At 52.2% G+C, this 27,884-nt stretch overlaps 1 protein-coding gene across 1 annotated transcript in view; it reads left to right on the forward strand.

The window, feature by feature from the left end:
- The window catches only part of PLXND1 (plexin D1), a 71,119-nt gene that overhangs the window by 34,659 nt on the left and 8,576 nt on the right, over positions 1 to 27,884 (forward strand). The window contains exons 13-32 of the mRNA XM_064667076.1: positions 806 to 957; positions 1,062 to 1,161; positions 4,270 to 4,409; positions 4,783 to 4,950; positions 6,745 to 6,835; positions 6,999 to 7,274; positions 8,166 to 8,315; positions 11,263 to 11,377; positions 12,419 to 12,526; positions 13,196 to 13,308; positions 14,505 to 14,612; positions 15,601 to 15,731; positions 16,101 to 16,299; positions 21,958 to 22,104; positions 22,838 to 22,994; positions 23,193 to 23,296; positions 24,281 to 24,344; positions 25,190 to 25,224; positions 26,559 to 26,663; positions 27,410 to 27,573. Coding sequence (XP_064523146.1) covers positions 806 to 957; positions 1,062 to 1,161; positions 4,270 to 4,409; positions 4,783 to 4,950; positions 6,745 to 6,835; positions 6,999 to 7,274; positions 8,166 to 8,315; positions 11,263 to 11,377; positions 12,419 to 12,526; positions 13,196 to 13,308; positions 14,505 to 14,612; positions 15,601 to 15,731; positions 16,101 to 16,299; positions 21,958 to 22,104; positions 22,838 to 22,994; positions 23,193 to 23,296; positions 24,281 to 24,344; positions 25,190 to 25,224; positions 26,559 to 26,663; positions 27,410 to 27,573 — 2,627 coding nt within the window. The remainder of the gene's footprint in view (positions 1 to 805; positions 958 to 1,061; positions 1,162 to 4,269; positions 4,410 to 4,782; positions 4,951 to 6,744; positions 6,836 to 6,998; positions 7,275 to 8,165; positions 8,316 to 11,262; positions 11,378 to 12,418; positions 12,527 to 13,195; positions 13,309 to 14,504; positions 14,613 to 15,600; positions 15,732 to 16,100; positions 16,300 to 21,957; positions 22,105 to 22,837; positions 22,995 to 23,192; positions 23,297 to 24,280; positions 24,345 to 25,189; positions 25,225 to 26,558; positions 26,664 to 27,409; positions 27,574 to 27,884) is intronic.

A 27,884-nucleotide genomic window follows, 5' to 3' on the forward strand; every position in this document is an offset into this window, starting at 1 on the left:
TTAGCAAATAGTGGCTGGTAAATCCAAACCCTCCGGAGTCATGCGAGCAGATGAGCCCTCACAGAACCCTCTGGAGAGGGCAGCTCAGCCAGTGAAGGGGGCACTGAGCCTGGTGGTGGGTCCCCACCAGCCTTGGCCAGCTGGTGCCACCAGGAGTGTAGCACTGGCTCAGTGTGCCACTGCCTGTGCAAAGGGAAAAGAGCCATTTTTGCTGGAAGGGGTTTGTTTCACCTGCTGAAGTCAGTGCAGTCGGTCTGTCCGGCGGTGCCCTCTTAATGCTGGCACAGTGCCACATCCTGTCCCCTTGCAGTGCTGACATGTTGTTACAGCCAGCACCCCGTCCCCTCACAGCACTGCAGACAGCAGCTGCCAGGTGAAACCAGTGCTGTAGGAGATGGATTCAAAAGCAGGGGCGTGGAAGGAAGGATATTTCACCCTAGATGTGTTTGCAGCTGGAGTGATCCTTGACTAAACCCCAGTGCCAAACTGAGCACATAAGTGTGGTGGATTCTCCTTTGCCAAGCTACAGCAAGGAGAGAGTGGTGGCAGGCCTGCTAGGGGAGCAGGAGTGTGAGGAGTGATTCTCTCTGCTTCAGGGGGCTCAAGTGGGGTGTGGGCACAGGGACCGGCTCAGGGATGAAGGCCAGAAGCTCATGATGGTTCTCCCCAAACCTAGTCTAGGGGAAGGTGTGCCTGCCCATGGCAGGGAGGATGGGGCTAGATGATCTTTGAGGTCTCTTCCAACCCAAACCATTGTAGGATTCTGTGATCCTCTGACTTCATGCCCTGTCCCTTGGTGCTGCAGATCGAGCCGCTGCGCGGGCCGCTGGAGGGGGGCACGCTGCTGACCATCCGTGGGAGGAACCTGGGCCGCCGCTTCAGCGACGTCCTCGCCGCCGTGCGGGTGGGCAGCGTGCACTGCACCCCTCTGCCCGACAGATACGTCGTCTCTGAGATGTGAGCTGGGGGAGCTGGGGAGGAGGGCCCTGTCCCCTGCCTGTGCCTACCCATCCCCATCCCTGCTGCCAGGCACTGCTGCCAACCACCTCATCCATCCACAGGATCGTGTGCCAGACCGGAGAGGCTCAGGAGGCGTTTTCAGATGTGGTAACAGTTAATGTGAGCCGGGAAGGGAGGTCCAGGGAGCGATACTCCTATGTGGTGAGTAGCCATCTCCTGAGTGTTTCTTTGGTGATTCCTGCACCCTTTAGAGTGAGCCTGCAGCTCCACCCACCTTCCCTAGCTGGCTGGGAAATGGGATCTACAACTGAACATATCGGGGTCCTCAAGGAGCCACTGGGGTGTCTCCTCACCTGTGGTTACCTGAGCAGGATCTGGCAGGATCTCAGCAGGGTGTCAGTGGCACAGCCATGCTCCCAGGCTCAGCTTCTGCGGGGGTGTGTCTTGTCCCAGCTCGATTAAGGTTTCTCCTGCTATAAAAGGAGCTCAGTTTTCTTCTGCCTCTTTTGCTAAAGTGCTGTTACAACCTGTGAGATTTTTTGAGATTTGTGAAGTCCCTTTGTGAGGTGTAAGTTACATTCCATGAATTCACATTATTTAGAACTGATATTTTTGCTGCAGAGATTGTGTTAGTTTTTGCATGAAGTAATGTGCAGGGATTAGACTGGAGCTAACCCTCTGTCATTGTTCAAAGAAAAGCCCTTTATAGCTTTGTGCTGTGCCGTCTCACAAAGACAGCTTTCATCTCTACAAACCTGAGAGAAATCCATGCATTTCTTCTCTTCCCTACATGACCCTTGTCCCTGGCTGGACACTACTCCTGGGCAGCCCCAGCGGGTGGGTGCCAAGGCATGCAGAGTGCTCTGAGCCTTTGTGCCTCTGCTCCAGCTTCAGCTGGGGCAGGACAGCCCATGGTGCAAGCTGTTGGCCTGGGAGGAGACTCGATGCCCCAGGAAACAACGTTTGATTCCTGGTGGCCATTGTGAAGAATTTAAGACAGATCATGGAGTGTGATTCCCACCCCGTAGCCAATGAGAGGTTGGGTGTTTAGTTCAGGGAGGTTACGGGTTACAGAGCATGCAGCTGGCACAGGCACGGCACTTCCCAGCACCCGGCAGAGCCAGGCCTGGCAGTGCACAGGGGGAGACTGGCAAGGAGATGGCCAGGTCAGTCTCAGCAGGAGATCCAGCAGTCTGGAGTGGATTGAGGTGCCACAGGGGTACAGCCCAGTGACAGCCCCGGGATCTGGGGGTTTCTCAGGACGTGTGTGCTCAGCCGGCACATCCCTGCTGCCCAGTACTGTCTGCCTGACAGAGGGGAGAGGGGCACGTGGCGTGGGAAAGGGCCAGGCAGCTCCTTCGCCAGCTCTTGGCACGTGAGGAAAAGCCTTTCAGGAAACACCTGTGGAAGCACCAGCACAGAACAAAGCCAGTCCCTGACCTCATCCTGGGTCCATGGCAGCCCTGTGCTGGCAGCTCCTGGGCAAGCTTGGGAAGCAGGCAATGCCCCCCAGAGCGGGAGAGGAACCATTCCTGGTCAGGTGGCACAGCAGAAAGCTGCCTGTCTGTCTCTCAGCCTGTGTGTCTCAGCAGAGCTTGGAGCAGAGATGAGGAAGTGCCCTGCCTTGTGCACATGTGTCGTGGGGAGGGACACTGCATGATGGGTTCCTGGGGGTGTGTCACACCAAAAGTTGCTTTACAAAACCTTTTCAAAAAGGTTGCTTCTGCACCATTTGCAGACCAAGCAACACTCAAGTTTTCTTGGTTCTCCTCTCATATCAATGGCATGCAGATGGAGTAGCCTACACCATGCAAGGCTGGTCTTGGTGAGATCTGAGCTTGGTTACAGATACAATTTGCCTGGTAAAGTTTAAAAGACTTTCAGAGCTGCCCTTCCAAAGAAAGTCCCTTGTGACATAGCAAATATTGTTTCTGTGCTACATGTTTCATAGTCCCCATTAGATGTGTCTAGAAGAGATAGGATTCAGCTGTAATTGTGCTGAGGAGGGGGGAGAGGCCCCTTCAGAACATTATAGCAGGCTGTGGGTGAGCTGGATTTGCCAAAGCTGCGATGGAGGTGATTGGTGCTGGCAGTGCACTGAGAGCAGCAGCCACTGGCTCTGGCTGAGGGGAAGAGCTGGAGGGCTTTGGGGAACAGGAACAATCCTCTCTCCTGTTGTAGCTGCACTTGTCAGTGCGTGGGTTAAGGGCCAAGGGCAGGAGACAGCTCCCTACAGACACCCAGAGAAATACAAAATGGATCCTATGGAAGTGGGTGACGGTCAGAAACAACAGTGAAAATGACTACAGAGGAATGAAGCCATCTGAACGTAGGACAAGGGCAAGGGTAGCTGTTAATACGTGGGTTTGTGTAGTGAGGACTGCCAGGCAAGGCATTAGCAGCAGGTTCAGCCTGCACTCCACAGGCCCATACAAGTGCTCTGAGAGACGGCCTAGGGGTGAGCAGGACCAGCCCCCAGGGGCCTCCTGCCTCAGGGCATGTGCTGTCTGGGAGGGAGTTACCACTGCCCTATGGAAGGGTCTTGAGATCATTATTTGTTCTGCCCTGGCTGTCCTGCTCAAATGGAGCAGGGACGTTGCCAGCAGCCTCTCCTGGGGTGCCTGTGAGCAGACACAAGGGCTCAGTGCCACGTGAGTTATCAAAGCCTCCAGCTCATGAATCTCAGGAAGATTTCCAGGGGCTGCAAACACAGATAACATACACGCTAATTTCTGCTGCAAATGGTGAGAGGCAAAGTAACTTCCCCTTTAGTTCCTGTCGTCGCCTCAAGAGATGCAGATTTTAAGCTTCCTTAAGCAGGGGTTTGGTATTCAATTATATAGACCCAGGTGTCTGTTTTCACCAATCTCAAAGCCATCATCCGGTGGGGCTTTAACATTTTCCTTGCATTTAGGAGGACATGGATCTGGAAGGGCAGAGGTGGTGGGAGAGGGAACGAATGAGAAATTTCCTTTCGTAATGGACCTTGAGCTGTTGCTGGCTCTGGACCCCCCTGCTGGAAAACTGAAGGGGCTGATGGGATCCTGGGCTTCTGTTTGGTCTCATGTCTCATTTATAGCCAGAATTTAGAGACCACAGAGAGTCACAGAGATTTTGTATTGTCTCACTCCTTAGTGCTTGTACCTCTCCTCTAGTTCTGAAATCCTGCCAGTGAAAGCTTTGCTGTGCTGCTGTTTGAGCCTCACAGTGCTGGGTACTTACATGTTCTGAATCAATTCCCATGTGTGGTGTGGAGTATCCAGCTGGGGATTTACTAGGCTAGAAAACAGATTTCCCCTTTGTTTTTAGCTTCCTCTGGTGCAGTCCATAGCTCCCTCGAATGGCCCGAAGGCTGGAGGAACCAGAGTGACCATCAGAGGCAGCAGGCTGGATGTCGGCTCAGAGCTCCGTGTCCTCATCAACTCCTCCAAGCAGTGCACTGACCTCAGGTGAGAGCAGGGCTGGGGGCTGGGGCTGGGGCTGGGCTAGTGACAAGAGACAAAGCATTAGGAAGGATGGTATTGGCCTCCAGGTGGTCAAGTAGGGCAGGTGTTTTGGTGGAGGGCACCACTCCATGCTGGCAGAGCATTCCCCTGCCTACCCTTTCCCTGTGGCTGTAGGGGAACTGGTCTGGCAGCTGGGATGATGTGTGCTGGGAACTGCTCATTAGCAGGCCAAGTGTAACAGGCAGTTGGCATGTAACTGCAAGCTTCTTCTCCCCTGTGGCTGCCACCTGCCTGGCTGCCGAGGGGTTGCCCAAGCCCACAGTGCCGGGCTCCAGCCGCTGCCTGTGCCACAGCTCACCTGCCTCTTCCCGCGCAGCCGCACCGACAGCACCATCACCTGCACCATGCCCGCCGCCGAGCTCACCACGGCTGTGCCAGTCTGCGTGCAGTTTGAGAACAAGTCTTGTGTCAGCCTCAACATCACTTTCAAGTATGAGAAGAACCCGGTTATATCAGACATCAACCCCAAAAAGAGCCAAATCAGGTGAGATCCTGCCCCAGCCAAGACAGCCTGTGAAAGAGAGGGTCAGTTCCAGGCTGGGGGGAGAGGGTCCTGCTGGGAGAAAGGGGCTTTCCAACCCTGGAAGTGGACACATTACCTTGCAGATGGGTACAGAGGGCACTGCCGCTTGCTCTCAGGGTGCTCCAGGGCACCCCAGCACGGGAGTAGAAGAGGTCTCACACACCAGGACTGTCCATAGCTTGTTTTGATGCATTTAGGAGTGGAAAAATGTCAGCCTTAGTACCTGTATCGTGCATACCCGGTGGGTGCTTTAGAGAGGTTTCAGGTGGGAGCTTAATGAGACCCTGAGGATTTTTCTTGGCAGTAAAACTGTAGGAGGATAAGATGAGATTTGTACTTTTGGATTTCAGCCTTCTCCAAGGTCACAGTATTTAATTTTTAAAGTGTGTTCTTTTAATTTCACGTCTCTCTGTGGAGCACTCAGGCTTCTGTTCCTTTGGATATCATAGTGAAATCCCACCCTCCTCAGCTGTGAAGCCTGGAAAATCCAGGGCTGACCAGGAAATCTGGGACGCCAGCAGCTGTGCCGGCAGGACCTTGGTGGAAGCAGCACACCCAGGGGCGAGCACGAGCAGGCTCTGGTGCTCTGATCCTTGGAACAAAGCCGCCTCTCGGCATTCCCAAGCACAGCGCCAAGGCCGCAGGCTGTGGGAATGTTAGTGGAAAGGCAGAGTCATGACTCATCGAGGCTCAGCCCCTTGCAGGCTCCCAACTGCTGAGTGTCGAGAGTGCTGTCTAAAAAGAGACAGGGGAAGAATGTCCCTGCTTGTAGTCACAAGGGAAACCACTGGCATATTTCTCCATCACCTTAGTCTGCTTCCTTAGCACTTACAGCAGTTCCCAAATTTCAGAGTGCAGGGACTGTGACTTCTGTAGCCTGTGTGGTGGCTTATGCAGTCTGACTGCTCGGCTGTTGACCATGAGGGTGTCAATAACTTGTGTAAAAATTTAGCTGGAACTGATTTCTGTTACCATTTTGATAAAATAATAATTCGTATAAACAAAATTTAAACCAAAATAGAAATTGTAAGCTCGTCTGCAGATGTGACAGGCTCCTAGTTAGAAACTTGGATCATAACCACCTGTGATACTCACAGGCTTCAGAGAACCTTGGGGCCTTACGGCCAAAGTCACTGTGCCTGGAGTGCTCTTCACATAATAGGATTTGTGAGTCCTGACTGTTCCCTGGCAAATACTCTAACCAGGTCAAATATGATATGGAGGAAGGGTTCTCCAGCCCTTGCTCTGCCTTGTGCACATCAGTGCTGCTCGTTCATGTTGTTAGTTGACTGCACATGAGGCCCATGGGTCACATTTTCCCCCCAGCAGGTACAAAACACAAAACTTTCACATTCTGATCTAAATCAGAAGTTCGTAGGAGATGCAGGATCCCTGTCAGCCTCTAAGGGACTTTCCCCTCTTCAAGCCTCACAGTTCTCTGCAGGTCTCTGAGTGGCAGGGACAGGGGCAGAGTCATGGGTAGGGGCAGGGGATGTCTCCTGCTGCTGGAAGAGGCCCTCCCGCTTTCCACCACAGCATCTGCTCCTCCTTCCTTCCTTCCCTGATACCGTGGTAGCAGTGTGGATCCTTACTGTAAGCAGGAAGAAGACTTTGGCTCTTGGGTCACATTTGCTGCTCAAGCAGCTGGGAAGCATCTCTGGGAAAAGAGATGAGGACAGGAGGGAGACAGCCATCACACCCTGCTGCTGCACTGTCCTCTGCAGTCACCCTCTCTTTCTTCCCTTCTCCTCAAAGTGGGGGCAGGATCATCACCCTGGAAGGAAGAGGCTTTGGGCTGGTCCAGAACGTGTCCATGGCTGTCCGTGGCATCGGCAGAGAACACACGGTGGGTGTCCTGGCTGGGTGTGGCCCGGTGACAGAGTGGGGCTGTGTGTCCACTGCCAGAGGATGGCTGGGCTGTGCAGCTGAGGCCTCAGCCCACGCCTCAGGATGGGCTGAGAGTGCTTGCGGTGCTGGGTTCTGATGTTCTTGCGCTCTCCTGCTTGCAGTGCTGTAGGGTTCACACTGACACCACGATCACCTGCCCCTCTCCAGCTGCCTCCAACATCACTGTGGGGAGCAAGCCTGCCCCCATCGACTTCTACCTCAATGGGCGCCTCTACACAGATGACCGCCCAGCTCTGGATGAGGAGATGTACCCTGAGGAGGCCCTGCACTTCAGCAAGTTCAGCCTGGAGTACTATGCTGACCCCCAGTTCTCCACAGCCAAGAAGGAGAAGTGGATCAAGCACCATCCCGGCGAGCCCTTAACTCTGGTCATACATGTAAGAGAGTGGCTGTTACAGCTCTGCTTCTCTCGGGGTGCTGCCTGCTCCCCCATGGGCAGCTCCACAGTCCTGAGTGCCAGTGCAGTGACCGTCCACAGGGAGAGGAGAGAGAAGTGGGTAGCTGGGGACTGGAGAGGCAGGAGCCCTTCAGGCTCAGCATGCTGCTCCTATGTGTTTCTGTCCCAGGAGATGCAGCCTGGCCTGAGGATGCCCTCTGAGACAGAGCTGCCTGGGAGAGTGTCATAGCATGAGACTAAATGAAATACTGGATGTGTGAAAAAGAATGACCATGCACTGGCCTGAAACAAGGCAGGTGCTGCAGACGAGCCTGACAATAGGTGTTTATTCCTGCAGAAACAGATCACATTCTTTTGTTTTGACTACTGAATTCAGCTCAGCTCACAAGGAAGTCAGGGTGCAGCAGTTGAGTGGCCTGGACGATGAGCAATAGTAATTCAAAGGCCATTGTTCACTGCAGGATATCCTCCCTGCTTGCAACGTGCTCCAGAAATGTGCTCCCCCTTTCTCAGGCTCCACAGGCGCATCCCCTGGCTGTCCCCTCTGTTGTACATCCTTCCCCCTCCCAGGTGGGCGCTTACATCTTTATCTTCAGTGCACAGCAGGCCAGATCAAAAGCAGATTTTTCCAGGTTCCATGAGGGGCTTGCTCATCCCATTGCCCTATGCTGAGTGAGGAATGGGAAACAGGAAAACGGGGAATGGCCTGGTTCTGGCTTTCCTGTGGATTGCTGGAAAAATGTCCTTGGTGAGGGAGAGTCTTCCCAGGTCTGCAAAACAGTGGGGAATATGGAAAGTAAAGCAGGAAGATCGGTTGCAATTCCAGCTGCTGCTCTGCAGCCTGACATCCTGATTCTATTTCTGTCTTTAGAAGGAGCCTGACAGCCTGGGCCTGGAGAGCAATGAGTACCAGGTGAAAATCGGCCTGATCTCATGTGAGATCCAGATTGTTTCAGACAAAGTCATCCACTGCTCCGTCAACGAGTCGCTGAGCACCTCAGAGAGGCAGTTGCCTGTGACGGTGAGTTCCAGAGCCCCCGCACTGTGGGCGTGTAGGGCAGGGGGGTCCTGCTGCAAACCCTGTGCGTGAGGGACCTGCCCGGCTCACCCACTGGTGACCCCGCACAAGGCTGCTCAGATGGAAGGGTGCACAAAGCACACCGTGCTGGCAGCTGTCCCGGGGCAGCTGGTCAGTGGGATGGAGGCTGCCCAAGTTGTGGTGAGGGGCTGCCACGCTCCGAGTCATGGGACACGGACAGCTGCCTGCTGAGGTGCTGCACTGTGCCAGGGGGAGGTTACTCAGTTCTGCTGGGGCTTGGTGAGGTCTCAGGCATGTGAGGCTTTGTCACTTGCAGGGATTTTCTGTCCCCCATGAGATACGTTTGGGGAATTCCTTACAGCTTTCAGCTAGCTGCTCTGCTCCCACCAGCAGAAGGGCCACGAATGGCTGTGACAGTCTGACCCTCACCAAGCTGGGTCCCTGCATGTGACCAGGAGTGTGAGAGGAGTACCAGGGCCGGACAGACTCATGTTGCTTCCAGGGGCTACTGCTTTGTCACTGCAAAGACTTCGGTGTTCAGGGCTTTTGTTCATCTTTGTGTCTGCAAAATTCACCATGCCTTGGTGCTGCCCTGTTTTCCAGAGGGCTTGACTGAAGTGCTGTGCTCGCCCTCAGTTTCCCTCATGTCATATGCAGTCCGTTGCCATCCAGGGATGTGACTATGGCTCTTTGTATCTGAGAGAAAATGCCTCCACCTCTGTGGTCTGAGATGCTGCTGCCCCTTTCCTGTCCTTGTGTTGGCAGGGTTAGGGATGGGTGAGAGCCCATAGTGTGGGCAGGGAGGAAAAGGAAGGCTGAAGGGACTTGAGGAGCTGTGGACTTGAGCAGCCCAGAAGAAAAGCATGAGGATGAACCACCAGTTTGCTGACAGGGTTGTCCAGTTTACTGGCAACAGTTTGAGGTATATGAAATTCTGTTGCAAACTGGAAATGTGGTAATGCAGAAGTAGCAAAATTTCCCAAGTAATTTTAATGGAAATTTTAAACAGGGTAATTTTTTTTTTTAAAGAACTGAGAAACAGGGAAATCCCTTTGGGGAAGAAAAGGAATTTATGAGTTTGCTAGTCTTGGTGTGACATAAATCATTCAGGACAGTGCCTTAGTGGGTCCCCAGGAAGCAGGAGAATGATACCCAGCCCTAAATATCACAAGACTGTTCAGAGTGCACCAGCAGTGAAAGTGCAGCTAAATAATCTGCTTGTATTTACACCTGTGCACCCTTACTAAACCTTCAGACATGGTTCAGGCCATCCCTGCCATCTCTTCCATGGGTGACTGCTGCTTTATGACACACTCAATGGCTTTGGTGACACAGGGCAGGTGTGTGCAATGGTCCCTGTCTGGGTCTTACCAAGTATTGAGTAGACCTGTCCAGATACACAAGCTTGTCAAGGCCTTCAGACCCATCTTTGTTCATGACCAAACTGTTTAAACACTGAATTAAAGAGCAGGCATGGGATTTCTCCTCTGAAAAATGCAAAACTTTGAGTTGATGGGGGAAAAAAAGACTGAAATCATATTGAGGAGCAGCCTTATTGTAGCATTTCAGAGGGAAGATGTGGAGATCCCCGGGCTGGGCAGGTGGCTGTGAGACTGCTGAGCAAACCTGCCCAGGTGCTTGTGCAGTGCTGTGGCTCCTGTCCCTGTCCAGCACCGTGGTTCTCAGACAATGTGCCAGAGTGGAGACCAAAGCTCTCCGTGTCCGGAGCCTTCTGCTGGCAGTAGCTGTGCCTGTGCCAGTGCTCCCAGAGCCAGGGCTGGATTTTCCAGAGGATGGAGCTGTGTGCAATGTGGTGTCTGGTGATGGAGGTGATGAGAAGGCCCCACTTTTGGCACGGCTTTGGCTCAGTGACTGAGAATTCCAGCTGCTGGAATTTCAGGTGTTACACCAAAGGTGCCCAGGGGGCACCTTTCCCAGAGGTTCTCTGTGACACAGATGTTATCATAAGATTATTCCAGCTCTTCCCCACCTTGTTTCAGGGTTTTTTTTTTCAAGTTTCTCTCACTTCTCATTCCTCAAGAGAAGTGAAACTCACATTTCCAGAAGTGAAAGCCTTGTGTGGTCATGAGTTTTCCTTATCAGATGATGCTGTGAAATCCTTTCATCCCAAGGACCCAAAGAGCTGTTTGTAAATGGTGCCCAGTAACTCGCCAGCTTGTGATGTGTGCTGGCCTCTTCCCTTCTGGAGATCAGGAGACTCAAAGACTGAGCTCAAGTGGTTTGTGCTTGGTGTCACAAGAAGTACAAGCTGGGAGCAGAGCCAGCACCTCCTGACACACTGTTCACTGTTTTGGCCACAAGATCATTACTCCTCTATGGTCTCATTATTATTTATTTTTATTCCCTTAGTTTATTTGTATTTCAAGGACTTGAAAATTTCTTAACCCTCCTTCTCCTGGGTGGCAGCAGTTCTGCTTTAAGAGGAGAAAGGCTAGTGCAGCTGGGATCCAAAGTCTGTTCAGAGCCATAATGGAAGTCGATGATTAGTGGAAGTGGTTTTCTAGTAGAGCAGCACAGGCTGTACAGTGCCATGGGCTCTCTAGGAAAGGGCTGTCTTGTTCTGGGGTGGGTATGGTGAGGCTGTGTTGTTGGCCTGCAGCTCTGCCACTGAAGCCCCACAGTGGCCCTGGGATGGGCACTGCTACAGCATCGTAGCCTGCCAGGAGCAGCCTCAGCAGCCCCAGGAGTTCAGGAAGTGAATTGGGCTCCCTTGAACACACAGAGTACCCAGGTCTGGCAGTGAAAGGCACAGCCTGGCCCCCCGTGGAGCCCAGGGGGCTGCTCCAGTGTGGGCAGTGCGTCCTTGGGCGAAGGTCTGCTGAGCCCTGCCTGTGTCCCTCCCTGCTCCCAGCTCCTTGGCAATGTGCTGCTCAACTCCTGCTTTTCCTCCCTCCTTCTCCCTTTCCAGATCCAAGTTGGAAAGTTCAACTACACAATTGCGATGCTGCACCTTGGGGGAGGAGAGACCGCAATCATTGTCTCCATCGTCATCTGCAGCATCCTGCTGGTCCTTTCTGTTGTAGGTAAGGGAAAGAATGATGCATTCCGAGGCTGTGCCGGGGTTTTTGTCACTGCGTGTGGAGTGGTGAAGGTGACTCCAAGTGCTGCAATTATGCAGTACCTGAAGTTGGTCTGGGTGCAGCAGGTAGCTGCTGTTTGTATGGCACGCAGCCAGTACCAGCAGCAAGGCTCCACAGCTCCCTGCAGCACGGAGCTTTTGCTGGCTGAATCTGCAGCTCAACTCTGTTACTTGAGCCTGTGATATTTATAAACTTACCCTTTTCTCCAAAACCTTAGTAGCTACTATAATACAAAATAAAGAAGAATGTGAGAAACTGGTCTTGGGCTCCTACTGACTCACAGGGCTCACTCACAGGCATGACTGTCCCAGATCATCCCAGAGGTGCTCCTAGCCCGAGGTCCTGTCATCAGGAACAGGCAGTGACAGGTGCCTGGCAGAGTAGGAAGAGCAGAGCCTGCATTCTTAGCTGCAGGTGTGGAGAAGGCACACCAGTGTGCAACCCTGGGTGGAAGCTGTGCAGCACACTTCTGTTCTTGGGCTGGGGTACTTGCTCATTGCTTGCCCAGCACCACCGTGCAGCAAGAAACGTGCCAGTTCACAGCAAATGAATGGTTTCTAATGGGGATTTAATTTATTTTTAATAAAGGCTGTAATGCACACTATTTATTAAATGCACCACCCATCATTAGAAACATATTTCTGGAGGCATGGGAAGACTGTCGGACATGAACACTGTAATACAGGTGGTAAACATCCTGTATTCTGTATCCATTAATCAGCTGGAACACATTAGTATACAGTTAGCTGAATACAGACAGCCCAGACCTAAATTGAAGATGACAGTTACAGCATGATCATTATATTCCAGCTGGTTTTACTTATTTACAGATAAATCGACAACCGCCTGAGTAGATACCAGACTGGTGGTAGGTGTGAAACCAACTTTGGGTTTAGCTTTCTGCACCGTGTCAGAGGGAACCTCTCTGATCCCAGCTGCAGCTACTCCTGAGTCCAAAAGGCTTGTTCCCTTTCTCTTTTCCAGCACTCTTTGTGTTCTGCACAAAGAGCCGCAGAGCTGAGCGCTACTGGCAGAAAACCCTGCTCCAGATGGAGGAGATGGAGTCGCAGATCCGGGAGGAAATCCGCAAAGGTAAGTCACCGTCTGGGCACCAAGGAGGACCCAGGGCTAGAAGGGGGATGCTGGGATAGCATTCACCTCTGTGCTGTAGAAGTTTATAGGATTATTTATAGGAAAATTTCTGTCCTTGTCTATGAGCTTCAACAGGGCTTGGGAATGAGGCTCAGTGGCTGAAAGTGTGGCTTTGCTGCTGTCCTGCTGCCTGCCTTGGGCAAGCCACTGATCTGCAGTGCAACCAGCTTCCCTGTCCTGGAGTTAATGGCCCCTAGCTGTGTCAGAGGTTTGCTTGAAGGCCATGCTAATCTTTAGTGTGGGTGCAACAGAAACTGCAGCACACTCCTACTAGAGCAGTGAGAGAAGTGATCCAGGCGTCAGCACCTGCCGTCCCACAGTCCATGACCCCACTGCGTCGGCTGAGGTCCCATCCTGTGGGAACTGCCTGCCCAGCCCCATGGTACTGGGCTCCTGGGGCAGGAATGTTCTGTCAGCGCTCGGGACAAGGTTTACAGTGCTGATGGTTAAACCCCGGTGGGAATCTGCTGCTCAGAGAAAACCCAGCTTCAGCCCCCACAAGGGAACAGCTCAAGGAGGCGGAGATGAGACGTGCTGTGTTTCTGGTGCCAGCCTGTCTTGCCTGGTGGAGGATTGGGCTCTCACCATCTGCGGGTCTCTTTGTGCAAGGTTTCGCGGAGCTGCAGACAGACATGACAGACCTGACCAAGGAGCTAAACCGCAGCCAAGGGATCCCCTTCCTGGAGTACAAGCACTTTGTCACCAGGACGTTCTTCCCCAAAGTAAGGAGACAGCGAGTGTCACGGGCACCTCATAGCACTGAGGTCCTTCCCAACCAGATCAGGGCTCTGCTGAAGGGCTTTTACAGTGTCACAAAATCATTCCACTGTTATATATTTACTTGTCATGTATTTCAGCCTCAATTACCGTCAAAAGTGGAGCCACAGCTCCTGGGGCATCAAGTAAGGTCGGGGTTGCTTGCACATGACATAGCCTGGCAGTGGCAGTGTCCTGGGAGCCATTGGACACCCTCTTCTGGAAGAGCTCTCACATGAGCAGAGTTCTGGGGACTTCTCCTTCTCCCCAAGGGCTCCAGAGTCACCTCATTCCATTCAGTGGAGATTGAAGGGTGGCTGAAGGGTGAATCTGCCATTGACATTCAGGGAGAGGAGATTTCTATTCCAGGCAGGGAATTCCTGAGCATTCCCAGCAGCTCAGCCGGTCCTCAGGAGCTCTTTGGACATCTCTGTCTCTCCCTTTCCTCCCTCCCTGTCCAAGTTGGGTGCCTGGTGCTCCCAGTAAGATGTCCCTTGGGTACCCAGTCCCAGTCTGTCTGCCCAGAGTCCTTCTGCAGGGCGGCAGCAGACACGCTGGTGCCGTCATCCCCATCAGTGGCTGCCCTGCCGCGTCGCTGTGCGCCCTTCCCCGCAGCTGTATGTCACCCCTGAGGCAGTTGTGTGTCGGTGCTGAGGAGTGAGATGATGCTTTATGACTGCAGAGTGTTTCATTAGTACCTATTACTCAAGTTTTTCAGTTATCCACTCTCCATATCTCTGCACACTAGAGGCTTTAAGATTCAGGCTGCTATATGAATGTTAGAGATTTAAACATTTTTCCCATCTGTTTCAAAAGTTACATATGTTAAAACACCCAGAACTCCTCTATTTTGATTTTGTCTTCTATAAAGCTTTCTCTTCTGGGAGTTTTCTAGCTGTCACATTAGTCTATTTGCAGTCTCCCTGCCCTAACAGCCTTGTGTCTGCGCAGATGTCTGCCTCTCCCCATCCTTGTGATGTTTGCTCATTCAAGAGGCTCTTGCAAAGTATTTTAAGGCTTCATAAACTATGCAAACCATCTTTGTGATGGGTGGTCTTAGTCCCAATGACATGGCTCCCATCTTGTTCCCCTGAGGTGCACAGCACACAGGGAGTCCCCGGGCAGGTGCACTGCCCTCCCCTAACACTGTGCTTGGTTCCAGTGTTCCTCTCTCTACGAGGAGTGCTACGTCCTCCCATCCCAGCAGCTCAGCTCCCAGGTGGGCTCCCAGGTCCAGGAAACACATCCGCTCCTGGTGGGGGAATGGAAGGTGAGTAACCCAGTAACAGAACAAACACTTTTGGGTGTTGCTAACCATCAACACAGAGCAGCATTGGATCAGCTTTGGCTGATCAGAGAAGGCAGATCTATGGATCTGCTCTTGCATGAAGGAGCGTTGCCCTGGGATCCTTCCCGGCTCTGCTGAGGGCTCTTCTTCCTGAGATGTGTCATACTGTGTATCACTTCAGCCTCAGTCACAGTTCCTCATAAGTGAGATTCCTCCTTTTACCAAGCAGTGACTTGGTAAAAGCTGCTGTTGTCCCAGAGCTGGGTTTGAAGTGGACAGGGAGTAGGGATTGAAGAGTCAGAAAGTTGCTAAGGTTGGAAGGGAGATCTGCTTAAAGCATCCCCAACTAGATGAGTTTTCTGAGGGCCTCATCCAACTGTACCAAATATCCTCAAGGACAGAAATCCCACAGCCTCCTGGGGCCTTATTCCAGTGTATGACACCCTTAAAGGTGAAAACTGCCTTCCTTATATTTAGTCAATGTCCCATGCTCCATCTGGTATCCTTTGCCTCTCATCCTGGCCCTGCGTTGGCAGAGAAGAGCCTGGCTCTGTCCTCTCTGCCCTGCCACGGGGCAGCTGAGGCTGCACTAAGATCTCCCATTAGAACTTCCGAAGGTCGACCAAACCCAGCCCTCGTCACCTCTCCTGTACACCCATTAATTGTTTTGTCAGTCCTCAGCTGCACTTGCTCCATCTGTCTCACAGTGGGGAGCCTCAAACTGGCCACAGTGCTCCAGGTGTCCTGGTGAGCTCTGAACTGAGTGCAGGGGCCGTTACCAGTGCCCTGCTGGCTCAGCTGCATGTCCCTTGCCAGGGAGACTGTTGGCTGTGTCAGGCAGAGGGAGGAAGGGCACTTCTTCTCAGTACCTCTGTGCTCAGTAGGGACATCCCTAGAGTCAAGGGGGATAAAAGCTGGAGGAAAACAACAAGAAGGGTTTTCTCACTCTGCTTTCTAAATTTTTTTTCAGATCCCTGAGAACTGCAGACCCAACATGGAAGAAGGAATCTCGCTGTTCTCCACCTTACTCAACAACAAGCACTTCCTCATCGTGTTTGTCCATGCTCTTGAGCAACAGAAGGACTTTGCTGTCAGAGATAGGTATGAGCTTCAAAACCAAAGACCTGGCAGCTGGAGGAGACTGATTTCTTCCTAACCTGTAGCAATCCAGCCGTTGTCTGGGGCCATGCATTTCAGTGGATGGTTGAGTTACACTTGCCTCCCACTTTTCTATTAGAAATGGATGGCCATAAACCCTAAAGAGCACTCACTCATTTGGCTTACCAGTAAGAGAGTGCAAGCTGACCCAAGGTCCTGCAGCACTGGAAGAGTGTTGAAACTTCTAACACCATTGAGAAGGGTCATGAAAGTTGTCTGAGAGACTGCCTTTTTGTGCTAGGCTTTTTAGTGCCAGTTGGCAGTTCAGTCTGGTTGGACTGGGGCTTGAGCCCTATACGTTCTGTGTTTCAGGTGTAACCTGGCCTCCCTGCTTACAATTGCACTGCATGGGAAACTGGAGTATTACACTAGCATCATGAAGGACCTCTTGGTAGATCTAATAGATGCTTCAGCTTCCAAAAACCCCAAGCTGATGCTGAGAAGGACGGAATCGGTGGTGGAGAAGATGCTCACCAACTGGATGTCTATCTGCATGTACAGCTATCTCAGAGTAAGAGTGCCAGTCACTGCTGCAGTGGGTGCTGGGTCAGCTCTGTGTGCAACAGTGATGAGGGATGTGGGGACAGCCAAGGACCTGGTACCTGCCAGCAGTGCCACTTGAACGGTCACTAACTGTTGTATTGAAAAGTTCAGGTGTGAAAAAGCAACCTGAAATTCAGTTGCTTCTCCCCTTCTGTCCAGGGCTTTGGTGAGCTCAGGCTTCATGGCAGGCCAGAGCACAGACCGATGTTTTCACTGTGCTTGAGAAGAGCCATAGGGGAGCTGAGAAATAACCAGAATGGCTGGAGGTTTGGGAAAGCACCTGGTTTCGTGTTGTTGCTGTGACCAGCTGACACAGGCCAGCAGGGTCCATCGCTGGTGTGGAAGTCCCAGTAGCTGGGAGGGCCAGGAGTGTCAGGGCAGGAGCTGCTCCGTGTCAGTGCCCGTTGGTGTGTGGGGCCTCTCAGGCAGAGGCTTCCTTGTGGTTCCACACAGATCCAAGCAAGAGAAGGTGGGATGTCTGTCCCAGAAGCCTGACTGTCTTCCTGACTGTGATAAAAAGGAAAATGTTTGGCATCTCAGAGCCATCAGCAGTCCATCTGCTCAGTGCTTTATCTCCAACATTTGCCAGTTCTGTTTGGAATTTCCCAGAAGAATTGAGCAATAACTTAATTGATTCCATGGCAGTTAATTGGAGGACACCCCATTATACCCACAGGGGAGAGCCTTGAAAAAGCCTTTGAAAAAAATCTCTTTTCCCAAAGTGTTTTCTACAGCCACAGAAGAAATTCTTTATTGTTCTCGTACATATCATGATGTCTTCTGATCCCAGCTGATGATCATTTTTTGTCCTAAAGCCTATGGTTTTGTAGTTCATAATCTTTCATTTTAGCTCACATAATTAGCCAGTCTAATGAAAGAAGAGTTACAGGAGTGGATGAGGATGGCTGTGTCAATGTGGCACAGCTATCCAGCCTGTAAGAGCAGAAAAGAGGGAATTAGTGAAATTTTTTAATCTTCAGATTTTGTGCCTTTAGTAAATGATTGGAGAAAAAGAAGTGCTGATCTCTCCTTTTGGGGAGTGGAGACCACATGTGAGGCATCTGATCCAGCTCCAGCCTGTGCTAAAAATGGACATTGTGCAAGAAGGCTTTCTCAGGGAAGAAAAAAGAGGAAAGAAAGTGGAGCTTTATCACGTGGGCCCGAAGGCTTGGGCACGTTACGCAGCTCATTAATGGTGAGGAGCTGCACGTGCAGCACGCTGCCCGTCCCTGGGGTGCTGGGTGGGAGCTGCCCATCCCCACATGGTCCAGGACCATGGGGTGGCCTGTGGCTGTCCCCAGGGCCAGGCAGTGCTGGTGGGAGCTGTGAGCTGGCTTCCCCCTGCTCGTGGCCCCACCTGCTCCACAGAGGGAGGATGAGGATGGAGTCTGATGGGAGCAGGTCTGTGAGGTGACTGGGCCCTTTGCAGAGCTGTCAGGCCACTGGCTGAATGTGCATTTCCATCTGCCCGCAGCAAGTCCTCAGCAGAGTCTAAGGCTGCATGGTGGGCTTGCAGTCCCCTCCACACCTCCCGTGCCCAGCATGAAGCTATGGCAGTGCAGAGCATCACCACAGCTTATTTCCCATCTCTGAAAGCAAATGGTTTCCGAACTAGAGCATAATAAAGTTATTTCCAAGAGAATGATATCACACGTGCTCCACAGTGATCAGGGACCTGATCAGAGGAGATACCAAGCTGCTGGTGAAATACAGAGAGAGAAAAGAATTGGTCAGACAGGAATGACTGGAGAGGCCCCTGCACTGTCACAAGGTGACACAAGCCAAGCTGTGCAAGGGGACAGGGGCTCGATCCGGATCAGCAGAGCTGACACTTTCCCCCCCACATGAATGAGGACAGAGCCCCTGCAGTGGGACAGACGGCACCTCCTTCCACACGGCTGGTGTCAGCTCGGGGCTGTGATTTAAATACCAGTGATAGCCAAGCGCCTCCCATGTGCCTCCCGTTCCTCAGGATCAAACTCGGCTGCCTTCAGAGAGGCATTTCTTGGTTAAAAAGAAGGCTGCCCGCCTGCCTGTAGCACTGCTCTGTCAGACGTGTGACGATGGGTCTGGTTTTCATTCCTGAATTATCCCCATTAATCACAGTGTCTATTTGAAACAGCTGCTGCAAAAGTCCCTGCCGTCGTGCGGTGGAAAAATTCCAAGTGCTTGTATTTTCCCTTGTAAGTCAACGCTACATGCTTGAAACATTTGTTTCGCATTAATGCTCTGCCTAACAGCCCGTCCATTTGTGTTTCGGGGGAAAATGATTTGAAGGAGCTGTCTTCAGCTGGGAAGGAGCTGCCAGCCACAGGCACTCATGGTCTGCCCATGTGGAGGGCACCTGAAGGCAGTGAAGTCACCACTGATGGGAGCTGGCTCGGTGCGTGAGGGAATGGGATGAGCCAGCAGGGGCTTTCTGTGAGGGACAGGGCTCAGAGGGAACTTGCAGCATTTGCACAATCAATGCAGAACTCTGTTTCTGCAGAACTGAGTGAGAATCGCAGATAAAATGGTCGGTGTTTTTATTTTGTGCTACAGTTTTGGTTAAAATAACTGAAAAAGAAAGCCTTTCCCATGAGATACCGTGGTATCTCACTGCTGTGCTTAGTTCCTAACAGGATCAGGGGACTGGGTGTTAAAGGAAAAGTAAGATCCTGGAATTCAGTTTTTACATCTGGGTCCAAGATTCCCCAAGTTTTGCGTGTGGGATGGAGCTGAGGTTTGGTTCTTCGCAGAGCGCAAAGTTATTTGTCCCAAAATTAACAGGCACTTGGGATAAGCAGCTGTTTTCTGTGCTTTTCCCACCCCAGCCTCACCAAAACATTTTGGAAATGGCTGTAGCGTGTTCCTGGGAGGACATATATAATGACTTGTCGGAGTTGTGTTAATAGGGCAGCAACATGTGAATCCAGTCTGTGCTCTAAACCTTTTTATTTTCCCAAGCATATAAAAATGAAGCCCTCCCACGCTCCTCGTGCGTGGAACAGTTCAAGTCCTGCCAGCCTGAACTGTGCTTTCCATTACTGCAGAGTTATTTCGGTGCCCTGGGTAGCTTTAAGAGCCCATAACAGTTCAGTCAAAAATGAAAATGAAGTCTCATTAAAATACATTCACAATAGGAGGAAAAAAGGCCCCAGACTGTGTTTTTTTAAGTGTTTTTTTGTCCTGAATCAGCACTGATCTCTTCTGGTTAAACTTCCTTTCTCCCAACTAGCCAAATCCAAAGACAGTTTTGATTCCTTTCCAGATGAGTTTTCTGAACAATGCAGGAGGTTTCCAAGTTTGCCAATTTATCTCTAGTCCCTGCCTGCCAGCCCTTCTTTCCCTGCTTTGAAATTTGCTGTCTGATTAGCACTTTTGCAGATTTCCGTAACATCCCACAGTTCCTGAGCCTGAAAGCCAGAAAGCCAAACAGAAATAGCATCTCTCCAGCAGAGCGCTGTCACTGTGTCCCCTGTGGGGGACCTGGGGCTGATCCTGCCCGTGGGCACAGCAGCGGGTCTGTGATGACCCCCAATGCCCTCCGTGCCAGAGCACCCACCCTGCCACTGCCAGGGCAGCTTTACATGTGCAGGACGGTGCTGCAGTCAGCCCCCACCCGTGCAGCCTGTGCTCGTCTCAAGCCATAAAGAGCTCCTGTATCAGTAGGACTCGCCCTTTTTTAATGGTTGTGGAGGCACTGTGGAGTTGCTGGCTGCCACCTCGGGTCTCCCTGAGGCCAGAGCTGCCCATGGCAGAGACAGGCAGGCTCCAGAGCCTGGCCCCGAGTTTGGCCTCGGGTTTGTCCCTGCTCACGTGGGGTACAAATGGAGTTCCTGTTGGTAGTACAGCCTGTGTTGGGGGCTGTTGACCCTGCGGGTCACCGTATGGGGACAGTGGTACTGCAGCATGAGGAGCTCTCCGTGTCGGTGTTGTCCCCTTGCTTGTTCTTTTATGCTTCTGCCTCTCTCTCCAAAACAATCTCTCTGTGTCTTTTGACATGTTCTCCACTCTTTGCAATCTTCAGCTTCTCCACCTCTGTGACTCACCTTCCTCTGTGCTCTGAAGCCGTGCCTTCCTCCATTCCAGCACCTGCAGCCCTGCTGCTGAGCCCATTTTGTGCTGCCTGCTCAGAGGAGCATTGCAGGAATCATTAAACCCTTGCAGCAGACCTGGGGAGCTTCCCTGTGTTCCTGAAGTTTCCCTTGGAAAGGAAGTGACTGCCTGGCTGACACAAGACAGCGTATGCCCACCCAGAGCCCCCTGCATCACCATATCATCAGCCGCGCCAAATGCAGCACATCCAAATTGACACCGAACTAATTGCTTTAGCAATTACAGGGCAATTAGAATAAAAGAATCACCAAGTTTTAATTAAGAAGCAGATTGAACAGGATTTAGCAGCTCCTAGCTGAGAAATATCAAAACCGTTGGGTATCTGTTGTCTTGAGCAGGCTCTCAGATGGCAGGGCTCCGTGTGCCGGGGGGGGATGCTCCCATTACATAAATGTGCAGAATTTGCACTTGCCTCATTGGAAGAAAATTGAACATGAACATTAGGGAGAATGGGATGTACTGCAGTACTGAAAAGTTCCTTAAAAAAAAATCTTATGTTTTCCTTGCACATCAGTGCATCAGGCAGAGGTGGATCGGAAATCTGGCATTAAGCTGTGTAGCTGAACCATATAACAAATAGGTGCTCCCTGTCATGTTTTTGGTTTTTGCTGCAGCAGTGACACAGTTCAACTCTCTCCCATGAGCTTAAGTTTGATGAATGTAAGGAGTTAAATGATGTGTTTGCTTGCTGTCGCATGGGAACAGCTTGTTGACCCGGATCCTCTCTGTTTTGCTGTGATGAGGGCTCTGCTGTGGTATGAGAAGTATGAACACTGATTCCCAGAGCCACAGACCGAGGCCATGGGCTCACTCCTGTGGAGTTCAGTGGCAAAGCAGGCAGTGCAAAGAGGGGTTCCTCTGACAGATTTATGAGAAAGCCAGATGCTGCAGACCTGGAGTTTTGTGCATATCAGGCCCTCCTTGTCCTGCTGAGTCCAGCATGTTGTACAGTCTGCACCCTTGTCAGAGTTCAGGAAGCATCTCTGTAGCACAGTGTGTCAGATTCTCCATGAAGTTCATGTGTAATTTCACATGTAAATTAATGCACATTTGTATTTTGCCAAGCATGGTGTGTGCACATCCCCGCTCAGCACAGCCACGCATTTGCCCCTGCCTTCTGAGCAGCACCTGAGCTCTGCCCACCAAACAGCACAGGCTGGCCCAGCCTGTCAGTGACATTCCACAGCTCCAGTGCTTGCTGGAGAACTTGGATGGAGTATGTTGATGCTGACAATTACAGCATCCCCAAAAATGGCCTGTGGCTGTTGTCGGCTGTTTTGTCCTCTTCCCCATCTGCGTTGTCACGGTGCCATAAGTCTGAAAACTTCTGAGCAGCCTCAGAGAAATGCTGGTGGGAGCTGGGGGTGATGGCACCCACTGGGCGTTCACAGCACCTGGGGTGGGCTGTTCCTGCTCCTCAGTATGCAGAGGCACTTTCAGTGTCCGTGCAGAGCCTGTCCCTGCCACGCCACTGATGGAGACACCACCACTGCGTCCTGTTTGCTGACTTGGTCTTTCCTTTCTCCAGGAGACAGTTGGAGAGCCCTTCTTCCTGCTGATCTGTGCCATCAAACAGCAGATTAACAAAGGTTCCATCGATGCCATTACGGGAAAAGCCAGGTACACCCTCAACGAGGAGTGGCTGCTGAGGGAGAACATTGAGGCAAAGCCAAGGGTGAGTACCCACGCACTGGAGCTGTGCTCAGTATTTGGGTCTGCACAGCTTGTATGATGAGGAGAAACCTGGACAAAAAGAGGAGAGGGTTTCTGATAGCAAGAGTTGCTCTCACTGCCTGCAGCTTTTGGCTGCAACCGAGGTGGTAGCTGTGCCTCCCTGAGCTCTGTGCAGGCTTCTCTGGCAGCCTGTAGCCCCTCACAGCTGCCTGTCCCTCTGTTCAGTAGTTCTTGAGCTGGTTACTGGTGGTGCTGGCAGTTGGCTCCAGCAGCGCAGTAGACCCATCCTGCTTAGAGGTCATTTCAGCAGTGGAGCTCGGCCCATTGCGTCAGGCAGAGGCTGAGCAATGAGCCTTGGCAGCCACATTAGTCACCAGCTGAAGCCAAGCGGCTGAGGAGATGGCTGGTGATGGGGTTTGACCCTTCCTCCCGCCCTGCAGTGGTCTCTGCGTCAGGGCCAGGCCCCATTAGCAAGACTGCATGAGGGGGGGCTGTGGTGTCGCTCCCTGTGTCCTCCCGGCTCCATCAACAAACGGGGCCCCCAGCCCCCAGGGCTGTAAATCAGCGCCTCTCATGCTGTAAAGCCTCAATGGCCACATTAGTTCAGCCTGATTTCCATCAGCACGTGGCCCAGGGCACACCAGCCAGAGCTGTGTAGGCGCTGCAGCCTCCGAGCTTCCTTGGGAGCCAGCGGGACCTGGCAGGTCACCCCTAATAACAGCCTCTGCCTGCAGAACCTCAACGTCTCCTTCCAAGGCTGTGGGATGGACTCCCTGAGTGTCAGGGCCATGGACACGGACACACTCAGCCAAGTGAAGGAGAAGATTCTGGAGGCCTTCTGCAAGAACGTCCCCTACTCCCAGTGGCCAAGGGTGGAAGACGTTGACCTTGGTAAGGACCAGCCAGTCCGTGAAACCAGATGAAGCACCTGATGTTGCACAGCAGCTGTTGGTGCCTGTCAGAGCAGTGGGTGAAGCAGTGCTGACAGGGGGCAGACATCAGGGCAGCCTTTCGGTCCCTGGAGCCTCAGGCCCCCTGGCACCTGCCTCCTTCGGGCTGGGGTCTCACTTCTCCCCTCTCTGTGTTCAGAGTGGTTTGCCACCAGCACCGACAGCTACATCCTGCGGGACCTCGATGACACCTCGGTGGTGGAGGATGGCAGGAAGAAACTCAACACATTAGCACATTACAAGGTAAAGCTGCCGGTGCCGCAGGGGAGCTTCACCTCCTTGGAGCCTGCCTGGCCTCCGGAGAGAGCTGCAGTTCCCCTCCAAAAACAGGATCATCAGGAACAAGCAGGGAGGTTGCCATAGCTCCGTGAGAGCTTCCAGGGAATAGACATCTGCCCTGGCGAGCATCTCGTTAATATTGCAACACACAGAAACTAATTAAACACTCTTCATGCAAAACAAGTTATTACTGACAACAGAAAGAGGAGGGGAAAAACCTCCTATTCCCAAGGGCCACCAGCCTGGCTGATTAGTATCACTCTGCTCTTGATCCGCACTCCTGCTGAAATCACAGCTACGACTCAATGCCTGCCCTGAGAGCAGAGGCTGGGGATGCCATCCAGGAGCTGAGGCCAAAAATGCGGGGATATGTGGGGAATCAGATTGTTTCCTTGACCGTTTTTGTGTTAAAATTAAATGAAACCAGAAATATTTACATGATTTCCATACTCCCTGGTATGCCTGGGAGCATAATCCTCACTGGTCTGTAGCTGTGCACAGAAAACAAAAGCGGAGCTGAGAGCTCGTTAATATGGTTATCGGGGTAACGCTGCCATGGTGCCCTGTGGCAGAGGGGACGCACCGGCCCCACACGTTCCTTCTGCTGTTTGGGGGAAGGCAAACCAGCACCTGCACAGCACAACCTCCCTCCTCTTCAACTTACCTGGGGTTCTCATCCAAAAATGCATCTTGGAAACACGTATATGCCCAATTGGGTTTGAGAACCTCGCTATCTTGTATTTACATTGAAAATTCCTTTCCATGTAGGGCAGAGGCGTCACTGCCAGTTCCCACTTGGGCTCAGGGGCAGGGCAGGGTGGGTGCAGGGGACGTTCGTGGCAGAACCATGACCGAGCCAGCATCCCCCAGCTCCTGGGTTCTCCCCGGGGCTGCAGAGGCACCGTTAAGGCCCCCATCATCAATGCCTGCTCTTCCCTTCCTCCACAGATCCCTGAAGGGGCATCCCTGGCCATGAGTTTGTCTGACAAGAAGGACACCACACTGAGCAGAGGTAACTTTTCGCTCCTCTTCCCCTACTTCTGGTGACTGGGCAGGAACACTTGTATTGTCAGAGGTTGTCTCTGGCCAGGATGCTGGGAGCCACTGCCAGGCCCCATGCCTGGGCACTGGGATGCGGTGGCCCTAAACATGTGCTATCCAGTCTCCTTCTGTTCCTGCTTGCTGGGGTGCAGAGTGCTCTCCCAGCCTTCAAGGTGTTTGCACCTTCCATCTCACACTCTGACTGGGGGTTTGCATCCAGTCTGTGCTGACAGAGTGAGAAAAAGGAAGAATCTGAAACCACTTGGCTGGAAAAGCCCTCTCCCTCCCATTTACACATGTTCAGTCTCTTACCAGCACATTTCTAGGTTTCAGGCTGTGCAGAGTCAAAAAAACCCCAAGGGAGACAAAAATCCACATTGAACAAGGAATTTCAAACCCCATTTTCAGGCTGCCTGCACAGAGCCCAGCAGTGGGAGTCCTTTTTCCGCTGGGGCGAGGGGCTGCTCAGGGCTGAGCTGCCCTGATGATGAGACTGGGAGACAGTCATGGGAGCACAGGGCATGGCAGGGCACAGCAGGGCACCACAGTGCAGGAGTGCTGCATGCTCATCCTGCTCTTGGGTCCCTCTAAAACACACCTTGGGAGACCGCAGGTCCCCCTTAAAGTACCTCCTAAGGTACTTGTCATGTGCCCCAGAATGCAATGAACAACCCAAAACCAAGGAGAAACACTGAGATCACTTGTGGTGAGAACACCAGCTCAGTCTTGGAGTTCAGATGCCTCTTGAGGGCACCAGGGGAGGTGGGTTTCAGTTTGGGTCCCTCGACTGAGCCCCCGTGTCTTTCTTCTTCACAGTGAAGGATTTGGACACGGAGAAGTACTTCCACTTGGTAAGTATCCTGCTCCTGGCTGCAGGGATGCTGTCTGTGTGTGGGCCTGGGCTGCCCTCCCCTCCTGCCCTCCAGGAACTGCTTCTGAAAAGCAGAGTTGTTGCTCCAGGACACCCGCTCTGCAGTGGCACTGGCACGTGGGGGGCTCTGCTCCCCCAGATCTGTCCTGCTGCCATGACAGCAAGGATGCTGACAGAGAGTGCAGCGATCCCTCCTCTCTCCTGCACTGGAGTCAGTGGGTCCTGTTGTTCAGAGCATGTGTTGAAAGAGGAGAAACTCTCAGCCTTGCTGACATTAACTTAAATCATATCTGTGGGCTGGAGTGTCAGATACGATGAACAAGCTGGATCAAGGCTTGTTAGTTCTCCTCAGCAGGGCACAATGAGGTGCAGAAAGGTGATCTACAGACAAACTTTAGTACTGAGGGACACAGTAAAAAATTACCGGGATGGCAGAGAAATTGTTGTTCCTGATTGAGCTGTGGGCAGCCACAGGGAGCTCAGGAGCACGTCTGGAGCATGGCGTGGCACAGTGCTGCCAGCAGCATCCTGTGACACCTCAGTCAAGTCACCTGCCGGGAGCTCCTGGCACTCAGCCTGCTTCCCGGGCTGGGCACGTCCATGGTTCCTGCTGGTGTGCCGTTCTGGAAGCACAGAGTGCTAAACGCTGCTAAAAGCTGCTACAAGAAAAGGTGTTATGGACAACAACAATATTTTATAGCCTGGTTTGGGGATTTCTTTTCTCTGCTTGTGTTTCCATGCTGAAGTAGAAGCACATACACACACGCACACGTGCCGAGCAAGGAGGGAAAAGGGATGGGAAACCAACTGTTCACATGTGAAACAGTGCCAGGATGGACGTCAGTGGCTTGGTTTGTCATTATAGAGCAGTAATTCACTTACCTGACTAGTGGAATATTCATTTTTGTTTTGAAAAAGCCAATATTCCTACATATTGTGCTTTTTCAAAATCCTAGGAAAACTGGTTTCTGCAGACACCATGTGCATTGCTGCTGGGAGCCCAAGGTGCAGCCACACGGGGTTGGGAGAGCTGGGGGGGGGGGGGGTGAGCAGGCCAGCATGCAAAGGGAGATGGACAGGTTCATTTCCTTTGTCTAGCATGAGAGAGGCAATAAAGAGCACAGGAGAAACAAATGTCAGAAAAACTGAGTATTTTAAATCACTTTTTTAAAAGCCATATAAAGGTGTGTTTCTAAAACAGTAATTCCTTTTTAATTGAATTTTATGTTTAGTTGAAATTCTATGCTGAAAGGAAAGTTCAGTGTGACACTTGCAGAGAGGAGTGTTCTGACCGTGTGTTTTACCTGGGGCCAGGTTCTCCCAACTGATGAATCAGTGGAACATAAGAAGTCCCACAGGCAGAGCCATAGGAAGAAAGTCCTTCCAGAGATCTACCTGACACGGCTGCTCTCCACCAAGGTAGGAGCCAGGTGGCCCCCGTTCGTGGCAGGTGGGATTGTTTGTTGTCCCTAGGGAGCAGTCTGCTTCCGGGGAGGAGCGCTGCGGGGTCTGTCCCTCAGGGGGCACTGGGACTCCTGTCCTGGATGGCTGGAGCATGTTTAGTGAGGCTCCCAGGCACCTCTGGCTCCTCAGGTCCCTCCAGCTTCCCAGCTTGCCCTCACTTCTGAATGACGCCCCACACGATCTCCCTGGGCTGGACTGGGGTCTGTGCAGAGGAAAGGGAGGTTGTCTGCCTTGGGGCTCGTGGTGCACAGCTCAGACCTGAACCCATCCCTCCAGCAAGAGATCCTGCTGGCACAGGAGGTGGAGATGCTCAGCTGTGGGAGCAGGGGGAATGTCTGTGTGATAGGTCAGATCCGGACCATCTTTAATCCCAGCATGGTGCCTCACTGGAGCAGAGATCACAAGGATGGCCAGCAGCCTCTAGTCTTCTTTGTGTGTGCTGTGCAGAACAACCACAGATGTGAGATCCCAGCAGTAAAAAAGAAAATCTCAATGCCAGAAGAAATTAAACCCAAATGCAAGTTAATTATATCACTATGCACAAACAAACCTTTCCCTCCCTGCTTTGGCATCCACTTTCTCTTCTGGTTTATTCAACTGGCAGCAAAGTGTTTCCCCTTGTGCACAGCAGTCACAGCCCCTCTGCTATTCTCCTGGGCTCGAATGCTCTCCCCGGGCTCCAGTTTGTCCTTGTCCTGCAGGGCACACTCCAGAAGTTCCTGGACGACTTGTTCAAAGCCATTCTCAGTATCCGAGACGATAAACCGCCTGTGGCCGTGAAGTATTTCTTTGACTTCCTAGAGGAGCAAGCAGAGAAGAGAGGGATCACAGACCCTGACACTCTGCACATCTGGAAGACCAACAGGTTTGGAAGAAGAAGTCTTTCTTTTCTTCCTTCCATCTCTCAGGAGCAGCAGCTGCAAAGCCCTGGTGTCCCAGATCAATCATTAGGTTGCTAAAAGTAGAAGAGGGATTTGAAAAACAGGGAGGGTGGCAGAGGTGGCAGCAAAAGATGAGGCCAAAGACAGGCTTGGAGAGCTTTAAACAAAAATGGGGCTCATGGGAACAGTGAGCTGGAAGAGGAGGCATGGACAGATAAAGGGCAGAAGGAACTGGCACACTAACAAAAATAATGAAAGGAGAAACAGGATGACAGGAGACAGCAGTGGTGTTAGC

This window comes from Pseudopipra pipra, chromosome 11 (genome assembly GCF_036250125.1).
Source record: "Pseudopipra pipra isolate bDixPip1 chromosome 11, bDixPip1.hap1, whole genome shotgun sequence".
Lineage (NCBI taxonomy): Eukaryota > Metazoa > Chordata > Aves > Passeriformes > Pipridae > Pseudopipra > Pseudopipra pipra.